This window comes from Monopterus albus, unplaced genomic scaffold (genome assembly GCF_001952655.1).
Source record: "Monopterus albus unplaced genomic scaffold, M_albus_1.0 scaffold159.1, whole genome shotgun sequence".
Lineage (NCBI taxonomy): Eukaryota > Metazoa > Chordata > Actinopteri > Synbranchiformes > Synbranchidae > Monopterus > Monopterus albus.
The window spans coordinates 403,132-423,990 of record NW_018128039.1 but is presented as its reverse complement, the minus strand read 5'-3'; the positions used below and the strand labels follow the sequence as shown (position 1 = coordinate 423,990).

Here is a 20,859-nt window from a genome sequence, read left to right as displayed (position 1 = left end):
AACAACAGTGTGAGTTCATCACAAAACAGGCAAATTACAGCAAAAATGTCCTCGTCTTTCTTAGTATTATCTTTCTCACGGCAGCAGCAGCGTGTTGTCTGGCACATAACATTCTTTTCACCTGACAATATGCATTCGGTGTGTCACTACAAGGGCGGACAGATGATACTGCACTCTGTCAAATGTGCCTTGGCTGATCCCTTTTTCTGAAAAACATCCTGAGATTTTACTTTCTTTCCTTATCTTGTTTTGTTTTTAGCTGGAATTTTTTTTCTCAAGTTAGTCTTTGAAAAGGTCTCTAGAAACATTGATATGCTGAATGAGCTTTAAGAGCCCACGGCCTCCCTTAAACTCACAGCCTTCTTAAAAAGGGACTCTTTTCTTTTTCAAAATACTTTACGACATTTCCAGAAAGAAAGGATCAGCCTGTAGCAAGAGAGCTTTGCAAGAAACTGGCACTATAGTCTATAAGTCGTGTACAGCTGCAGGTACGCTGGATATTCAAATAAAGAACACTGGCTATAAGGATTGTTGTCTTTCTTCATTCCTAAACCACAGACTATAATGGGAGGGTTTTCACATGACTCCAAATCCAAAGCTGACTGTGTCTCCTTCTCCGAGAACTTCTCTGTCATAAACAATCATTTCAAACATCATGTGAATACTGCAGGAGACAGGTGGCTCTAAACTCTGACCTCTGCAAAACCCATGATGTAGGAATTAAAGCTTATTTCGCCTGTGGCGTTCATGTAACGTTCCTGTGGATAACAGCGTTATGTGACTGCCAAAAATGTAAATGTTTTTGAGGCTGGACAGGCAGAAAAGATTTAGTTGACACTAATCCAAAGCAAACAGAAGATGTCACCCGAGACGGGAGGAGTGAGGTAATAGAGTGAAAGAGAAAACCGCAATAAACAACGGAGAACCAACCACTTTAAAGGAACAATACACTGTCTGCATGCTGCTGTAAGCTGCCACAAGTAAATTACTTATGACGCTGGTTGGGTGTATATTAGAAAAACTACACTGCAGCTGTGACTGAGCCGGCCTCTGTTCGCATCCTAGTTAACGGTTTGCAGGGCCTCCCGTTGCACTTTGACCCCGTGCACCTTGGCAAGCAGTGAAAGGGATTTCAAATGAATCAGGCCATTGGCTGGCCAGTCTGCACACTGCTTGGCCCTTCACATCGTGTGTTGCAGGAATGTGTGTGCTGTTTTCTAAAGGTTTTCTTCCTTCTTTCTTCATGTGCAACTAGACGACTTTCACTAGAAGGAGAAAGTCTTCATTCCACCTGTAGCTACTACAGTGACGAGTGTGTGTGTGTGTGTGTGTGTGATCTCACTAACAGCCTAAGTAACTAGAGACCACACAATTAAATCATGTGTGGAACGCACCGGCAGAAATACTGCACCTGCTCACTTTCAGGGTGCAACTAACAGTTATCTCCATGATCTCAGTTACTCAAAGCAACACTGACAAATGTCTTTTGTCTGAGCAACAGTCCAAAGGCCAAATATATTCAGTTTGCTATGATGCAAAGCAGCAAATCCTCAGGTGAGAAACTGGAGCCAAGAATAACCTGCATCTTGTCATTACATCATGATTTATATAAGCAGTGACCACAGCAACGTGCTGTACACGTACAGTAACCACTAGTCAAACACAGACACTACCCTGCATCGGATGTACCACTGGCAGAAGGTTCAGTCTACCTGCAGATTATGGCTGGGAGGCGTGGAACATGTCCATTCACTGTAAATCCAAGACAGGAGCAGTTAAGCAAAACAATCAGATGAGGATGTTTTAGAGTCCAACAAATATAAGTGACAAATCAACATATTTCATCACTTTTACAAACATCCTCTAATTTCATTATTGCCATAAAGCAATGTATTACCTGCAACAGCCTAATGAAACTAAAGATATTAACCATATTACCAACAATACCAGCATCAAAGTAAAGACAATCCACCTCCATTTTCATAATGTTTTCAGGTCGTCTCTCCAGCCCATTCTTGTGAACACGTTATCTCAGGAACACCCTGATTCTGGTGGTCAAAGGTCAGAGTGATGAGTCTGCCACATCCCCATGAATTTGACTGATCGGCAGAGTTATACAATCATGAAGCGGTGATTCTAATTCCAGTTGTTACCACTGTGATCCAGCAGCTGAACACACCTGTGTCCTTCTCGCTACAACTGAAACCAAACACTGCTAAGACAGACAACACTGCTGCAGATGTTCCCACAGATGTGTTGCACCTGTCGGCTGCTCTGCTTTCAGTCTGGACCCTGTGCTGCCGGCGCATCTCCTGTTCTTTCCTCCTCCACAGCCTGCAGCTGTTTGTGGCTCATCCTCCCACTATAGCATGAAACCACCAAAGGCTCTGACTTTGTTCATGGCCTTTTTCCACATGAAGCTTCAGAGGGAGCAGTAACACAGTCTGATCCAACACTGCCTTTATAGAGACAGAATCTGTTGGTGTCAGTCACCAACTACAGCCAGGACCTGTAGGAACCCTAAGCTGTCAGAACTGCAAACATATACCATTAAAGCAATTTGCTATCAATGTCTGAGGGGTCTTAAGTAACTGGTGAGGATGAAAAACCTGTCTCCATGAAAATCTGCATGTCACTCTCCAGTGTGTGTTGATACAAGTGGGACTATGCTGTGTTATGTAGTGCTGCCGGTGTGGCACTTTACGCCTATTACACTGATGAATCTGAATGAAAGAGAGAAGGAGAAAAGGTAACTCAACCCTCCGGACTTGATTTCTATTGAAATCTCAATCATAACTTCATGATAAATATGAATATATAAATTAAATGATTAAAAAAATTGAAAATATAATGAAAAACTCCTGAAGACTACCAAGTATGGCTTCTGCTCTGATTCCAAATGATTCCTGTTTTCTTGGTCTTGAATACTAATAGTAAACTAAATATCCCTGGGTTTTGAACAGCTGGACAATGAGACATCACCTTGGATTCTGTCATATTAATGCATAATGAGAACATCTGTTTCAGGCCAACAAAATATATTTCTTTTCCTTCTACCTGAGTATACTGTCTGGGATATTTCTTAGGGCTAATATCCTTGCTTCTGTCTTCCACCTTCCTACTCATGGTGATTTTTCACATGCTCTTTCTCTGTTTGACATGGAGTGGGGAAGCCGTGTCCTCTGTTTATGCCCTACCTCCCTTTTCAAGGTTAATGAAACACATTTATGAACATATCACTGTAAGAGGGAACATGTTGTCTACCACCCCTGAGATCTGTCTGATGCATCCAGTTTGCACTACAGGACGTCTAACTGCCACACTGGGAGACCTCCGAGCGCCAAGGTCGACACTGCGGTTTGGAAACCAGACATCACTCATGCAGGCGAGTTTACTGCTCTTGTTCTCACTGCAATTTTTCATCATCACCACCGTATATAGCATCACTTTCCAACAGAGATGTGTAGAAATCAACAGTTATGTGATTAGTCAAAAAAGTCATTGAATGCTGAAAAACAAACATCTTTTGTTTCTGGAGACATTTATTTTTGTCTTAAGTCAGAGAAGCAGAACTAATGTTTATGACACCGTTTCTGGCTGTGTGCTACACACACAGTTTCCATGGAGAGCAGGTGGGATATACACCGGCTGATTCAGCAAAAAAGCAAAGCGTGGGTGACAGGCTTCGTCTTAGTGCTGTCAAGGGAAGTGATAAAGGCTGATGCAGCTGCAGCTTTTTTTTTGTTTTGTTTTTGCTGAGGTGGAGGGCACGATAGCGATGACATCACAGCGACAAGATCGTGACTAATCAAATAACTGACTTCAACTGGCTTGATTATTCGACCTCAGAAAATATTTCTAATGCCCACCCATACTTCCCAGTTACAACAATTCTGGTTCTGCGAGAGAACCTCATATCCCGATACAGCTCATCATTTCATATCCAGATAACAATACATATCACGATAAAGCACATTTTCCCTAAAGTCAATGAATAAATAGTTAGTATAAAAACTTCTAATCTTTAGATATTGTCAGGTTGTGTTTAACTCCTGGTACTGTGTCTTGACTTAAGTTTAGTCTTGGAGCAGAACTGATGACCTGGTTGTCTCATAAACTCAGGTGTATTTGGACTCTTGAGTCTGGGAAAAGTTTAAAACACTACCTCTGTTATGAAACAAAGAAGGACATATTTATCAGTGATGGACCGATGTATTTTACTGCCGATAAGTTGTTGTTTTTTTTTGCATCAGATAAAATTTTAAAAAATGAGACACAAATTTGCAGAACTTAAATGGGCATTTATTTAACACCAATTAATTATAAAAAATATTTTAATTATACCAAATATCTAAAAATGAAATATTAATGAGCACTGTCTATTTGCTACACTCTGCACTCCTCTTTTTTATAGATTTTAAAAACAGTCTACAAGTAATCAAAAACTGGGTCGGTGCCGATTATCGGCTGATTAATCGACCAGATGTTCAGTCAGTCTACCCCTAGTATTTATACTGTACAGTGGCAGAAAAGGCCTTCATCTGGGACCAAGGTTGTTGTGTTTGGGACAGTTTAAAGTTGGATTCAGGACAGTCGTGGGAAGTTAATTTCGAGCCCTACATGTAACCTGACATGAATATTCTCTGCAGAGCAACATGCACAGCCCTGCCTCCCAGTGATCTTTATCATTGATTATCTGGAAGAGGTCAAAGGTCAGCCATCTTCTCCTACCTGTCTCTGGGATCGATCCAACTGGTGCATTTGTTAATGTGGTCAATGTAATAGACTTTGCCATCAAAGTCTCTGGCTTCCTCCCAACCCTCGGGTAGTGGCAACTCCTTCCTTGGCATGTCAGGCGAGTCTCCATGTAATTAACTCCACTCTACTCAAAATCATAACGAAGGGAAGCCATCTCGGTCATCAGCTGCATCAGGAATTCACTTGTGATTCCCAAAGATGGAGGTCTGGAGAGGTCTGAATTAGGCCATAATCATCCATAACAATCCACAGAATAACAATGAATCCAAGAAAAGGCACAACTGTTAAAAGAAAGTATCTCGATGGATAAAATAGCTCCATGCCCTTGTGCATCAGTTCAAGTCATCCATAACATCAACACAGCGCTCATAAAACTGAGCCGTGTTTTTCTGCTGGTGAGCGCATGTTCTTCAACTTTTCCAAAAAGGATAGAAAACTTTGAGGCAGTCTGGCGACAACTTTTGAAGTAAAACACGATTATCCACGGTCCACTAAACGGTGGACCGTGGTGCTGTTGCTGGTCGGTTTCAACGTGAACAGAAAGGCAGCCTCTCGTCGAAGTCCACAAACCTCTAAATAAAACAAAAAGAAGGACATAGATGTATCCAGAGCAGCGATGTTTCACAGTAGGAACCGTCCAAGTGCCTTTAAAAATCCTGTAAAATCCCCAAACTGGGCTCGTTTCTTCTTTTTACCTACAGGCCACCATGTTTAGCAGCAGTACCCGATGCTAGCCGCCAGCCGCGGGATAACCAGCACTCAGAGCGCCGCTGAGAGAAGAAAGTAGCACGCGAAACCAGAGTCGCAAAAATCCGCTAAATCCGCGAGAAACTTGTTCGTTGGGTGGATAGTGTCTTTTAAAAACCGGACGGGAGGGGAACAGCTGCAGCGGTGGCGGTAAAGTCTTTCCTCAGTCCCTATGACTTCGGCCGGTCTACCGCTGTCAAGTCACACACGTTAATTCTATCTGCTTCCGGCTGCGATTTCACAATAAAAGACGCATTGACAAATTTAGCCAACAAATTAAGACATCCGGTCACTGTAGGTATATAACCACGTTATACAAATGCCAAAGCTCTCCGTTCACTCTGGATCAGAAGTTTTATTTTCTGAGACTTTGTGAGATTAACATATTAAAATTGCTCAAATGTTTTGACCTGTTTATTCAAAGTGACTTTGTTATAAAAACCTTATAGTACTTAGGCCAAATGTGAGCCTCCGTCTTTTCATTCAGCTCAAGCTTATTTGTTTTTGCAAACAAAAAGTACAGCTGGAAGAATTGTCAAACAAATACAAATGTCCCTTTGCTTTGGGCTGTGACTGATATTGGCTAAATTATGTGTTAACATGTGTTGATGATGGACTGAGGCATTTTTTTTTACTTTCCTGTTAAACTTAATACTACATCACTGATTTTGTTTACTAACTATGAACAATACTGCTCAAAGGTTTTTGGCACATGGATTGCTGAATGGGCCCAGTGGGTCTGGGGCCACTGGAGCTTACCTGCAAAATAGCTCAGAAATAGACAAAAAATGGCCAAAATGAGATACAAATCAACCGCAAAATGATGGAAACAACTATAAAGAGATGCAAAACAATTATAAAGAGATTCAAAACAACTATGATGAGATCCAAAATGAATATAAATAAATGCAAAATGACCATAATGACTATAAAATGACTAAGAGGAACTATCTTCAGCAACAAGAACCAGGAGTCCTACAACAGATGGCCTGCCCCCCACAGAGCCCTGGTTTTAAGCTTTTGGAGTCAGTCTGTGATTAAAGACACAAAAGATACTGAGACAGCCTAAACTGAACTGTGGCGGCTTCTCAGAGATGTTGCACACTACCTGACAATTATCTGAAAAAACTATGTGCATGTGTACTGAGGAGAAATTATGCTCTTTTAAAGGCAGAAAACATATTTCTTTTTTCTCTTGTTTACATCATAATAAACTATAGTGTGCATGCCCTTTTAAAAAGTGCTCAAAACATTTGCATAGTACCCTGCATGGCATCAGTTTCTCTTGCTTCTTCCTCTCCTGTTGTTTATACAGTCACATGTAGTATACATTCTATTTGTTATTTTTCTTTTAAGGTAATTTTATTTTACTATAAAGTGGGTGTAGTTTCTATAGTGATGACAATCAGCAAGAGATAATTTATTGACTTTATTATTTTTTTCTTTTATTCATGTTTTTATTGGTTGATAAAAACACAGTGGCACTCAGCTTTCTGCAGTCTACTGACAGACGGTCAGGCAAACAGCGCCCTCTGGAGGCCCACACCTGCTGAATGGATCCTCTTCATGCTGAGGCTGATTTTAAGTCAGTCTGTGTCTGACTGGATCTTCGTGAAACTTGGTTAGATTAATCCCAACAGCTGTCTGTCTCCTTTATTTAGAAATGACACTCTTAGGTCTGAGGGTGACACAGTAATTTCAGGAGCACTTGTGGCTTTAGATTTTCTTGTGTGCAAAGCAGAGCAAACACAGCACACCAACACAAACAAGGGGTAAGTTTTTATTTATTATTTTTAATATTCTACTGTAGCACTCCTCAAATGGCAAAATTGCAGAAGAAAACAAAAACAATTGTGCATCAAACAAACAACAAAGACTTCAGACTAAATCCTGCCTCCCTCCTCCTCATCATCTTTCTCCTCTTACTTTTTCACCTCCTCTTCTAGTTCTAGTTAGTTACGATGACATTACAGGTTTTAATACAATTTTTAATACAAGACTCATAAATAGTTTTGCAATGGGACAATGCTGCTTTTATTTAGGCTAAAATCTCTAAATAGCCTATACGCTCATTTGTCAGTTTATTAGGAACACCCAGCTCAGTCTAAGTCTAATCAAATGGAGGGTTTGATAATTCAAACACTTAATATGAGAGCGGCCTTGAAGATTTCCAGGAAGTTCCCTCTTGCGATTCCTGTTGTTGATGTTTATGAAGTCTCTTGAGAAAGCACAGCAAAATAAATTCACAAAGTCTGACACTAGATGAAGCGGCTCATATCTGTGTCTTCTCCTGGATGAACCGAGACTGCGGGAGGTCTATCCCGATGATGAGAACCATCATCACTCTGTCAGGAATTTGATCTATATATTTTCAGACTTTATCCATGTTTTAATCTGATCCAGCGGGTGTGTTTCGGCTCTCATCGTTAAACCACCGGCTGGCCGGGCGCCTCTGATGCCTTCAGGTTCCATGGGAAATGTTTAAGATATAGTCTCCAGCGCGTATGAAAAGATCAACAACAGCATATTTCGTGTTATATTATGTTATGTAGTTTAAAAAAATGTAGTTTGAAATTGTTTACATGTTTTTAAATTAGGACTTTTTTGTGTCCCAAGTAAATTGGGACAGTGTGAAGAGGCTACTGAAATGTAGCACCAGTGTAATTCATAACTAGATAAAAAAGGGACCTCCCATCTAAAAAATGTTTAGGCTACATGTTGACGCTGAATAGGCCTACACTGCTGTTCTGTTTTTGTCATGTTTTGCTGAGTTTTTAGCTACTATTATTATTATATAAAAATATCAGTTGATGGTGAAAATGTATGTGCTGTTGGTTGATTAACTGATGGAAAGATTATTTAATTTTCCAAAATATTATAAATAAAATGTTTTGAAAAAGTGTTGTTTTTTTGTTTTTTTTTAAACCACTTTAACCACTTCAATAGCTTAGCCTACAGGGCATAAGTTGTAATAACACTACTGTAACACATCATAATAGGCTAATACATAATATCAAGAAACTATATTTAAGGTTAAGAAAAACAACAAATCAATTTAAAACATTCTTTGAAATATATCATTAGAGTTGAAAGAAACAAACTACGTTATATGCTCCAAATGAACATGTCACTGAAAAATAGTTCTGTGTCAGCTACAACAAAACGGTGAGATGTAACTCAGTAAAAAGTAGTGCACAGTTTTCCCTCTGAGATGTAGTGAGTTGTAAAATAGAAATAGCCTATTCAAGTAAAGTAAAAGTAGCTCAAATTTGTGCTTAAGTACAGTACTTAAGTAAATGTACTTAATTACTTTGCACCACTGTTATGGCAAAAAGAAAAAGCATCAAATCCTCACATTTGAGATGCTAGAACAGCAAAGGATTGGTACTTGTGCTTGACACATATCTATAGGTAATCGATTATAAAAATTGTTGGTGATTTATGTATTATCGAATAACGAATGAATCGTAGCGGCTTTAGCTGAAATGCACCTGAAAATGCCGGAAGCCGTGTTTCCATTTACATGCAGCACTTGAATGCATCATTTTCCCCTCTGATGCGTCTCGAAACAAAAACAAGTGAAGGCAGCGCGGTATCGGTCACATGTAGTGCGTCCAGCAGCCGCACAAGAACAAGGAAGCGGTAGTCGGTCTCAACAGTGTCCAGGAAGCGGAGACGACCCCTCGGGCTCCCCTGGCTCCTGCCGCCCATTGGTGCGCTCCACATATGGTGCTCCTCAGGCACATCTCCATCGCCCTGACCGCCGCCGTGGCTGCCCTGGGCTCCGCTCTCTTCATCGCCCTGAACTACTTCTACAAGAGGCGGACATGGTCACCACAAGCAGAATACTGCACGATCAAGGAGGTGGGACAGCGTGTCTCTAATTCACCTCAACCAGTTCAAGTTATAAATAGTATTTAAACCGTATTTTACTCGTGTGTTGAACTTGAACGGGGGGTGGTGGTGGTGGTAGGGGGTTAATAGTCTGTTATTACATGTGACAGACTGAGTGGATGAAGGAAACACTGCAGAATTCTCAGTTTATGGAGATGAAAATGATGATGAAGACAATGTAATGATGATCTGTGGCTAAATGACAGTGGTGATGATGAAGAGGTGAATGTGATGATAATGATGATAGAGACATGGCTTTGACAGTGATGATGATGATGGTGATAGTGTATAAATGAGCGGTGGTGGTGATGAGGATTGTTTGGATGTAGGCGGTAAAGACAGTGGTGATGATGATGGCAGTGAACTTGGGAACAATGAAGAAGAGGCTGATGATAATGACAATAAGGTGGTGACAAAGGCGAAAGTTAAATGTAATGATGATGATGAAGAAAGAAAATGATGATGATAAACATATAAAAGATGGTTACTAACATGATGAAGATGACAGTGATGATGGTTTTGATGATGTCACTGATGACGAGGATGGAGAGGTGATGAAGGTGATGCTGAAGAAGATAATGAAAAGATGATGTGCCAGTGGCTCTTACGATTGTGATGATGTGATGAAGATGAGGAGGCTGATGACGATGGACAAGAAGAATGTGAAGACAAAGGTGGAACAAAAATCGTTTCCATTCTCAGTGATCAGGTGAATTCAGCAGAGCTGTAAAAACAACCGAGAGCCAAGAATCCTGTACATTAATCCTGTACATCTGTAAAAAAAAAACAAATTGCTGCTTTGTTCAGAAATCGAACAACCAGATTTCTCATGTTCCATGTAAACTCCACATCTGGAATACGATTCAAACAGGACACTAATGTTCATAAGCATGCTCAGACAAGCAGTTTGAAAACTGACTTGAGGATTAATGGATCATCACAACAGCTGCAGAAATATTTGCCATCAATCGACTGAGCAATTGGTCGACTTTCTCTTTAGGCTCTAACCCCTGTTGTTGAAAAGAAACAGAAAAAGATGTGATGTCTTTCCACATATTCCTCAGTTCCCTGCAGACATAGGGACAAGTGAAGCAGCCTGGTGACTTTGGGTCTTAACTACAGCTGCAGACTGAATCTCTTAATAAAGTCTATTTGCATGTCTTTAATTTTGTTTCGTTGATTCAATCCACAGCAGATGGTAAAAGGCTTGTCCTGGTTTATCGGGCTCAGCCTGTCTTTAGAGAATAAAGCTGTCAGTGTCTACCAGCGCCTCACTGCAGAGGGGACGTAAATGTTTTCACCCCGTGAGCCAGAGTGCACCAAGATGCACTGCAGTCACGTCTTCATCTTCGGAAAATACAGGAGTTGGTGTGTTGTTGACCTGAGGCAGTTTCGGCAGGTTGGAGAGCTGCACGTGCTTATTGTGAAGCAGCAGAGGAAGATTTACAGTAGCTGCTGGATGAACTGTACCAGCTGTACTGTACTGTAACTGACTGTCTCCCATAGAAACCATCAGATTTTCATCATATCAGAAACTCTTTTTGGTGATATTTATGCTCCATCATCAGTGACCATCAGTGCATTTGGATTCTGTTACCTATAGAGTAGAAACTTTTGCATGCAGCTGTAGGTCTGACTGCACTGTATGTTTCCAGGTACTGGGGAGTACTGCTATAGGTGTGAAGCTGTTTTTGTGTCAGAACTGAGCTGTGCAAAGATAAATGTGCTCGAGTGATGTCACTCGAGTCGGTGTCAACCTCTGTCCTCATCGCTGCTCGAGGCTACTAGCCACTACTAGCATAAGACACTCAAATTGCTGACCCAGGTGTTGGTGGTCAAGTTGCATTATGGGTAATGTAGGTCTAGAGATATGATGAAGAAGAGGAATCCACTGAGTCTGTGGAGGGTCCACTCGAACGTTTGTGCGATGTACAGTCAGTAAATATTTGTTCCTTTAAGATCGAGTAGCTGTAGAGAGTTGATAATTGTTCAAAAGAGGGAAATGGTGAACACTTGTGGACAAGACACAAAAATACACACAGAAAGATAAATCTTCAAATCAGAAAGGTGTGTGAGGATGGAGTCAAACAGACTGATGCTTTTGTGTGACTCATGACTACAAACATGAGTCATTTAGCAAAACTGGAATCCATTAACTTTTTGTCTTATTAATTACATTTAGCTAATCACATCAGTTTTAAGTTGAAGGCGATCAACACCTGATTATCATTTGAAAAGAATCCAGCCCTCCAGCTCTGACTTCGCCACCACTTTCTTTATTGGATTTATGTTCCTTGTTGAAAGGAATATAAATCCAGTAAAGGAAGAAAGTAGATGTGGTAGAGAGAGTGTGGGTACACCAAAGAAAATAAATAAATAGATAAATCGCCAAAGCACTCCTGGAACACGAGGGGCTGATGATACGTGACAGCATTAGAGGATCATAGTTTCCTTCACTTCCTCCTCTCCTCCATAAAATACAGCTCTGTGGTTGCTCTTCATTGCTGCAGGCGAGCCAGTGCTTCCCATGGGTTACTTTGCTGGAGTGTCCTCAAGCAAAAAGTTAAATCTCTGTCAGCCCCTGCAGGGCAGCTCTGCAGCTGAGCTGGGCTCGTTTCCTTCCTGTGGTGTGGAAAACAATAGAAGTCTGCACAGTATTGCTGCTTTTTTATAGGAAAGGTCTGAACCAGCATGAATGACTTTCAAATCAGTCTGCCGAGTATTTGAACTGACAGCTGAAGCAGCAGCTTAACGCCCAGTGCCTGGAAACATGTCTGATCCATGTGCTAACCAAAAGAATAATCAGTGATTAATGATTTGTTAGATGCAACTCTGTACATTAATGTCTCCTGTCTGAACCTGGGACCCAGTCAGATGAGCTGCAAGAACTGATCCTTTTGTACAAAGTCAGTGCTGCCAGAACGGCAAAAAAGATGAACAGCTGTGCAGGCTCTGCTCTCTGCTCACCGAGAGGCTCAGAGAGCGGCCTGCGTTTCCCAGGAATACATGGAGAAGGGCTAGTGAACTGTCAGAGCAACCACAGTTATCTGCTGCTACATTTACTCAGCAGGTTACTGCCAGAAAAATGTCAGACTCAATTAAATCCTTCACCAGAATATCTCAAATGTATCATTTGGCCTCTTTCTGGTGTAAATTCAGGGCAGCTGTGGTGTAGGAATAACACAAACTAATTCTGCAGGTATCATTTTAACAATGATGTAAACTCATATTTCAGTTTGGATTATCCATCGTCAAAGTTAAGGAAGCTCACACTGATGCATTTCAGCTCTAAAAGCCTTGATATGAATTGCTAATTAACCTCCACACACCTGCATGAATAAAGACTAACCTTGTGTGACTTTTAACGAGATGACTGACATGTGCAGGATCTCTGAGGAATTGTGGCAGCCCAGTGTCTCTCAGGTGCAGAGAGAGGGCACCGAGCTTTGAGTGTGGCTGCTAATCTACTGTCAGCCACTAAGGCAAATCAGTTATTCTTCCAAACCCCCTCTTGTTACAGCTGAGCAAATAATTTATTCAACACCAAGTGTGTTTCATTTTTACCTCAAGTCACATATCTGCACATCTGGCTCCATTTGGAATCCAAACATCTCTGTGCTCTGCCTGCAGGAGGAGGAGGAGCGTGGGAAACGCCAGGTCCTGGTCCTCGGTCTGGATGGGGCCGGGAAGAGCAGCATGTTGCAGGGTTTGAGTCCCGGGGAACCAGCAGCTAGGAGACGCCACTGCAGACCCACCCGTGGCTTCAACTTCATGAGCCTCAATGCCCCCGCCTGTCAGCTCGACTTCCTGGAGAGTAAGACAACCTCATGTTCTGTGTGGAGTCTAGAAGGCATTTATGATTTTGTCATCAAATAACATTTAGTGGACAAATGTGCTTTTATCTCTCTGCTCAGTGTTTCATTAAACTTGAACAGTAACAAACAACCTAAAAATGGGGCATGAAAAAGTTTTTACTGATACCTGGCTTTGTTTTCCATTTTAATGTAGCTGGTTTGAGGGCAACGCAAACAGTTTACCAAGAAAATGTCAAACTGTCTCTGTTTGGACAAACATGAAATGCTGCCAGTATGTGTTGCCCTTTAAAGTAATGCTGGAGCTGACAGGAACCCGATCAAGTGGAAACTTTGAACTACCAGTGGCTCTGGATAAAAGGCAGGGCATCACCAAGGGGGGTAAGATTCATCCCCCGGGAATCATGAATCACTGCACATAATTTCATGAAAACCCATCCAGTAGATGAATGAAGTGTAGGTCCATAAAGAAGGGTCACATATACAGTTTCTGCAAACATATAAACCCTATAAATTAGCATCTGACTGAAAGCTACAGTGATGTGCTAAAAATAAGGTAAACCAGTCTGAGATTGTTCAGCCGCAGTCGGCTTCAGCATGAGTTTCTGTGGATGCATTCGGAGGAACGTGTAATGGTTGATTTATTCATGATCTGCACATAGAGACCAGTGGGCGCAAATAATCCTTTTCTCATCTGTGAAAGCAAGAGGAACACAAGCCACCGCCCACCTCAACATGTCAGCGCAGCAAATGTAGGAGCCTTTGTTTCAGTGACATTGATGCACAGGCATGTTGACAGCTTGGTGCACACTCATCAGGGGCTGCACAGTGCACAGGCACTGATGGGTTCTTGCTATGAAGTCTATTGGGAAAATCCAACTAAAAGCCTTTAAACATGAAAAGATGCAGATCAGATAAGTTAGAGAAGCAGTTTTAGGGTTTGAGCGGCTGGGATTATAGTTTCTGCTAAAGTGTCAGGATGAAGTTCCTAATATTATATATACAGACTGTGTGTGTGGTCAGGGCATATATTTGTAGACACAACTAGATTTTCTTCTTGATTTGAGGAACTCCATAAACTCACCAGCTCACAAAATAACATCTGGCATGGACACAAATAAAGAACCAGACCAAAACAAAGCTCTCCGCTCACCAGTCAGTTTTAGCTGAATGAGATGGGTGTGAAGTCACCATGACTTTGACCTTCAACCACCAAAATCTAATGAGTTCACCCTAAAATCCAAGTGAACATTTGGAAGAAATTCCCCAAAGGTGTTCCTGACCACTGGTGGACAGACAACCCAAAAACAAAACCCATATAAAAAAACCCAGAGCAAACTGTATGAAAGAGGAAATCCAAACCCCTAAAAAGAAGAAAAAAGAGAAGTTGCACAGTTATATTTTGCTCAGAGCATCACTGACAAGATGTCTGGAGACAGGAAAAGTTGGGTATAAATCATATCTACGTGTCATCTTAGCCTGTTTCATTCCTCGGTGAAAACCAGATTAGTAATTTCATTTGGTCCGGTGCATGCCTGAATTAATCTGTGGCTGATCTGTTTAAAGGAGGAATGTGAGCGGCTTGTCTTATTTTGCCTATCGACCTGTTCCTTTATTTGTTTAACTGTCAGATTCATTTGAAAGCTGCATCCTTTAACTGCACGAAGGACATATGAAACACCCTTGAGGAAGGTGATCTGTCAGGGCGGTGTGACTGTGTGGCTGTAGCTGACCTTGCGACAACAGATTATTTGTATAGATCAATAAAAGAACATTGTACTGGCTCCTGTTTCCTCTGAATGTGCTGCTGTTTCTGCTGGTTCACACCGATCAACACAAACCTCAGGGGCTGGAGTTTCATAACATCACTCCCTCCTGATTAAACCCTTATTTAATTATAAGAGTCCCCAGTGGAAACAAGTGAGGCTGCATCCTCTGCAGGTCCAATATGACTGGGCTGACAAGACTTGTCCTGAAATGATTAAAGTAGCACATTTTCCCCAAACAACAGGCAATGGTGGATGAATGGTACATAACCTAATTATAGAACTGGTCACACAGTAACAAATTACTCTTTATGACAAAACATCACACTTCATAATCCTTAAGTCTGGAATCACAGATGTAATGAACATGGATCTAGAGACTTTCAATGGAAGATGATATATGAACACAACACTGATGCATCAGCTTTTCAGTTCAGCCATGACAGAGCGACATGACGCTCCATGTGCAGTGTGTCTGTGCCCACCTGTAGAGCCTCAGCCCAGGGCTCCATCTCTATTAGCTCTGTGTCTCTACTTCTGGCCCTGTAGCTGCTAAATGCTGCACTCTGTTCAGCGGTGGATCTGAATTTGCTATGAGAGCAGTGAAATTGTGCTCTGGATATGAACAATGAGCTAAAACTCACTGCAAAGCTCTGTAAAGCCCAGGGGAGCTGCAGAGTCAGTTGATCAGTCTCTCTAGTTTGTCATTATGAGAGAGGCCTTTCACACGTCACATCATGTGGCTTTGTTATTACACAAATACTGATTGCACTTGAAAGATAGATGTAAATGAGGACACAACGTTGCACATCTTCAGACACTCTCTGCTTGAAAGCCTTCCTGTTGTTGCACTCTTTTGTTTTTACACAAAAGACGACAGTATCACCAGTCTCTTTTTAACGATTTGTGATGTGGCTGAAGCAAACTGATGACGTGGACAGATGTAAGAGATGATACAGGAACATTAGAGGCGATCATAGAGAATCACTGTTGTCTCTTTTGCAGTTGGTGGCAGGGAAGACCTGCGGCGGTACTGGACGGACTACCTGCGGAGGACTCATGTTCTGGTGTATGTGGTGGACTCCTCGGACAGAAGCCGCCTCCCACTGGCAAAGGCTGAGCTGCACCGCCTCCTGAGGGTGGAGCCACAGCTGCCTGTGGTCATCCTGGGAAACAAGCAGGTAAACCAGATGTGCTGTTTATCTCTTCACAAAGGACCAAATCACTGCTCTTGAGTCTTTTAGCACATGTAGTTCAAAACCCAGTGATTGCAGATCAACCTTGCTAACTTTTATGCTTCCACACCGGCATCCAGAGATCAACCCGACCTAGCCTGCTGCCTGACTTGCATTGCACCCGACCCTGATTCCTTTCCCTGCAGGTGGTGGGTCCACAGGGCAGTGGCTCCATGTCATTGGTTCAGGCTGCGCCTGGCCTAACTCCATGAGCCAAGGCCCAGCTGGCAGATACTTGCCAGCCACTGGTTTCCATTCATTTTAACAGTTTGCAGTTCTGAAGATTAAACAATCCATCACAGTGAACTTTCAGATTTGACAATTCAGCTTTGGGCAGAATTACATTATTGTTGTGCAGTAAGTCAGTTGAATGACATGCTACTTTTAGTCTGTGCTGCATTAACACATGGTGATTAATGATCCACATCCAAAAAATCTAAAATAGTTCAGGATGCATGTAAAGATTTCTAGCAAAAATGTAAAGAAGACACAGAGATAAAAGGTATGATCCCTCAAGCATGTCCTGTGAAGGAACAGGACAATGATACTGGTCAAAGCAAAAAAGAGGGAACAGTAACAGAAGTGAAACTTAACTGCCCCCTGTCCTTTACATTAAATACTCACCTAAAAGGCAGCACACTGTTAAATTTCCTCCTTGGCTCATGTCTCTTCACCCTGCACAACAGAAATATTTCTTACATCCCCTGTCAGAGCGGAGCAGCTTTCATCTTCTCAGTCTGTGGGCTGCTCACAACATTAGCAAGAAAGGAATGAAACTCATAAAGTAACTCATAAAAATGTGATTTCAGTTCAAGCTAAACACCAGTGTTTTGTGCAGAGCAGTCGTCTTATCTTGGAACATCAGGCAGCAAATTTCCTGCAGAGATGCAAGACATTTACTGCCTGTTGATAGGTCACTAATCCAGGTTTTCCCTCAGCTAACACTGCTAAACTTTGAAATGATCACATCAAAGACCCATCGGTCGACCACTAAAATAGAGGCAAAGTTAAATTATGTTAAAATGCTGTTTTTATTTTGCTTCTTTTTTTAAATGCACATGAGCATATTAGTGCAGTTCTGCACCAAACCTGCATTAATAATTCTCATAAGAGCCTCTACTGGAGAATTAGGTACCAAATATGACCAAACAGCTTCTGTTTTAGTAGTTTGTGTTGATGCTCACAGAGGCAGCTGACATGTTACAAAGGTGCAAACAGCTGCCAAACTAGTGACACATGCAGCTTTACATCTTGCAGTGTTTTGCTGGAAGCAGTGAGGAATTATGTTTTTCTGCTTATGAGTTTAACCACATAATAATAAATCAGTGCACTGAAGTAATTTAAGAGTAGATGAACTCTGCTGAACTCTCACAAGTGAAAATCATAAAGAGAAGCACTTCAGTCTGAGCGACTGTGTGAAGTGTCTGCCTGGATCAATCATTCAAGTGCTGTTCTTCCCATGAGTCACGCCACCGTTTTGGATATTAATAGAAGTATTATTACTTGCATTACAGGTAAGTCGTTTTCAGAGCAGTTCCTGCTGCAGCACTGTGTAAAAGTAATGAAGACATCTCCGAGTTATTTCTCTACACTTCAGTGACTAAATCCCTGGCAAACCACCGTCATTCAGCTGAAAAAAAAACCTGGGTTTGCTTCAGAAATGTTTCAGGTTAGATTGTCTCAAAGATAATCAAAGTGCATCCAAACCTTTTACCCTTTTAATCGACAGATTAAGGCTTGTTTTAAAGATAAGACTACAACCCAAACCTTTGTCGGGCTGCGCACATCACAAGTGCAATGAAAGGGATCACGTCTCCAGTCGGAGAAGCCCTTTTCGCTCTCACCAACCTCTACTTTGTTCTCACCACCCGCTGTGTTTGAACAGTACAAAGCAGGTTTTCAGTAGAACCTGTGTGGTGCAGAGATAGGAGGCGGACATCCGCTGCCTGCAGCCTGGGTTGATTGGTTTGTGTAGGAGGGCAGTGTTAAGTGTACTGTCTTCACATGTGAGCTTTGATTATAAAGGAGAACCACCGGTGGATAATATGACATGTAGTTATTTGTAACGACTGTGTATTATGTAGGTTAATGGCAATTTTATTCTTACTATCAAAGTCAAGTCAGCTATACAGGTGGGACCTGCTTGTTGTCAAGATACACAATTTTGTCCATAATGTGGACCAGTTCTTTCCTTAATGACCAAAGTTACCAGAATAAGTCTGGACGGTCGGTATCAACCCTGGAGGCTACGTTCAGTGATGGTTAAGGGAAGTATAGGTTGTACCGCTCGTTAGATTCTGATAGTGGAAACACAGCAAAAGTGAGCATTGTTCAAAATGTGGTTAGAGCGCCCCAAACGCTGTGACGGGGATGTACTTCCATATAGAGTGGTTTCATTTATCTTTTTACATACTTTTTTTTTTTTTACCTGCCAATAAATATTTGTAGATGATATTACACAAAAGAGTTCCATTAGGATAATGCCAATGCTAATGCGCTCCACGCTGTAGGGAGGTACAGGACTATTTAGCTTTTTTCAACCACAGAAGTTTATTAGCTGACGTACAGCCATAAGGTGCAGTAATGTGTTGCCAAATGGAGCTGAACTGCTTTCTGTTCACAGGATAAGCCCGATGCTGTGAGTGTGTCGGAGCTGCACGACGCCTTGTCTCTGGGCTCCCTGACCGAGGACCGGAAGCTGTTCCTCTTGGCTGCCCAGCTTGATTCAGACGGAGCCCTGAGGAATGCCTGCTGGGGTCTGGACACCTTCCAGGACCTCCTGCTCCAGCTCGTCTGATCTCAGCTCCCCCCTCCTCCTCCTCATTTAAGCTCTGGCTTTTTTGGGGTAGGAGGAGGAGATGGAGGCTAGGACTGAGGCTGAGAGGAGGCTGAGAAGATGAAGCACAAAGTGAGACTCTCCTTCTCAAACTATGCCCGTTCTTAGAAAAGGTGGCATTCAGAGTCGTCCTCCTCATCCTCCGACTTTTGTTTTACTCACCGGAGAAGAGGAGGACGAGGACAGAATGTGGGACAGAAGGATGAGGGTTTGCTCACGGATCTATGACTCAGAACTACAACAACCTCGTGCCAGTGACTCAGAGTTTGAACTAGTCTTAATGTCAACCTGTCGACTGCATATTTAAGCAATTCTACTGTATGTAACAGAGAAATGGGTCCGGTTCTCGATGTGCATGCAGACCTGCCTGGTTTGCTGTTCGTGTATGATCAGAGAAGTCATCAGAGCAGAGTAGGCAATGTGCAGGGTTGCCAGGTTGGAGGCCCCAAGGAGAGAACGTGCACCAGCTTCGTGAATTCATCAGCTGGGTTCAAGAGAGACTCTCAAACATCTGCACGGAGGCTTTTCTGAGATCTAGGGGAATTCTGGGGGAATCTAAGGGGACCCTGACATTTTGAAAAGCAGTGTTTAGTTTGCTTCTCACGACTCCTGATGGGGCTGAGGGACAAAGTTTCCACACTTTTCATGACTTTCTCTGACTTTGATTCTTCATATGAAACCATTTCCTGTTTGGTTATACTTTAATTCCCAATAATACTACACGAATATCAGCCAGCTACAGTACAAGTACTAAGGTAACGCCTAATAATGAACCAGTCAGTCCATATTCTGCTCAGCTCTGTGCATTCCCAGTATCAGACACAAGAATGTGTTAAACATTTCTCAGATGCCATTGAAACCAAACTACGTACAGACGTGACTGTAAGTCACATAAAGTCAGGAAGAAGAGCCACAGTAAGGAAACTGTTCCTGTACGGCGTTAAAGCTTTTAAGGCTGAAGCAAACAAACAGGCTGTTTTCTTTTTCCCCACTCGCATCATGTAATTTACTGCCACCACGACACACAGAGACGCAGCAGTTTATTAATAAATTCAGTTAGAAAATAATCAAAGCCACCCTGAAGTTGAAGCTGTACATAACATAACGTCTTGAAACTTCTTTCTCTGCATCCATAGCAAATGAGCAGCTCATAAAGGATAAGGTATTTTTCTTTTTGTCAACAAGTCCTATAAAAAGACCAACATGCTCATGCATCTCACCACTTTGACTTCCCTGCTTGTCCGTGGTGCTGGTTTCTACTGAAGGTAAACGTCACTTCTTTGCCAGTTTGTTCATTTGGGGCCTGCAGTTATCAAGCGTCTCCAAGTAGGAAATCACTTCTAACCGGCCAAAAATTCTCAGAGCGACACGTTTGACATCCAAGTTTTAGGAGCAGATTTTATCAGCATTACTAAATTAGGAAACCCCTCCTGTCTCTGTGAAAAATGTCAGAGAGCTCGTTCCTCCTTTTCTCTTTGTGTAAGAATCTGAGCTCAGCCCTTTTGCGCCAGTTTAAGCCCATCCACTCCAGTTTGCTCCTTAGATCGCTGTGCAGACGTGACATCTCGGATTTGTACCAATTAACTGGAATTAGCTTTTTCACATTGTACGTGTGCAGCCATGTTTGCTTATGATACATGATTTTGTAATGAATGTTTTATTCCTTTTGATGTACTTCAGTGAGAGTTTAGTGGATTGTTGTACGTAGACTGTTTTGTAACCAGTGTTTGCAGGCATTAATACAAACTGAATGTTCTATGAATTCACGCATGTCCTCATATTATATTTCTTAAACAGCAAGACTATTACAC

At 41.9% G+C, this 20,859-nt stretch overlaps 2 protein-coding genes across 2 annotated transcripts in view; one reads left to right on the top strand and one right to left on the bottom strand.

Annotated features, from left to right (window-relative positions):
* The window catches only part of wwc1 (WW and C2 domain containing 1), a 54,077-nt gene extending 49,168 nt beyond the window's left edge, over positions 1-4,909 (bottom strand). Inside the window, exon 1 of the mRNA XM_020615167.1 lies at positions 4,732-4,909. Within this exon, the coding sequence (XP_020470823.1) occupies positions 4,732-4,850 (119 nt within the window). The 5' untranslated portion in view covers positions 4,851-4,909. The remainder of the gene's footprint in view (positions 1-4,731) is intronic.
* A 4,154-nt stretch (positions 4,910-9,063) lies between these two features.
* Positions 9,064-20,851, top strand: arl10 (ADP-ribosylation factor-like 10). The gene is made up of 4 exons (XM_020615160.1): positions 9,064-9,369; positions 13,030-13,213; positions 15,983-16,158; positions 18,836-20,851. Exons 1-4 carry the CDS (start codon positions 9,232-9,234, stop codon positions 19,007-19,009), a joined length of 672 nt encoding a protein of 223 aa, XP_020470816.1. The 5' UTR covers positions 9,064-9,231; the 3' UTR covers positions 19,010-20,851.
* Positions 20,852-20,859: the final 8 nt, after the last annotated feature.

Bases quoted from the DNA above. Each gene is read 5' to 3' on its own strand.
- arl10 (XM_020615160.1), top strand. From the start codon at position 9,232: ATGGTGCTCCTCAGGCACATCTCCATCGCCCTGACCGCCGCCGTGGCT. The intron at 9,370-13,029 runs GTGGGACAGCGT...CTCTGCCTGCAG, and splicing joins AATACTGCACGATCAAGGAG to GAGGAGGAGGAGCGTGGGAA. The intron at 13,214-15,982 runs GTAAGACAACCT...TCTCTTTTGCAG, and splicing joins TCAGCTCGACTTCCTGGAGA to TTGGTGGCAGGGAAGACCTG.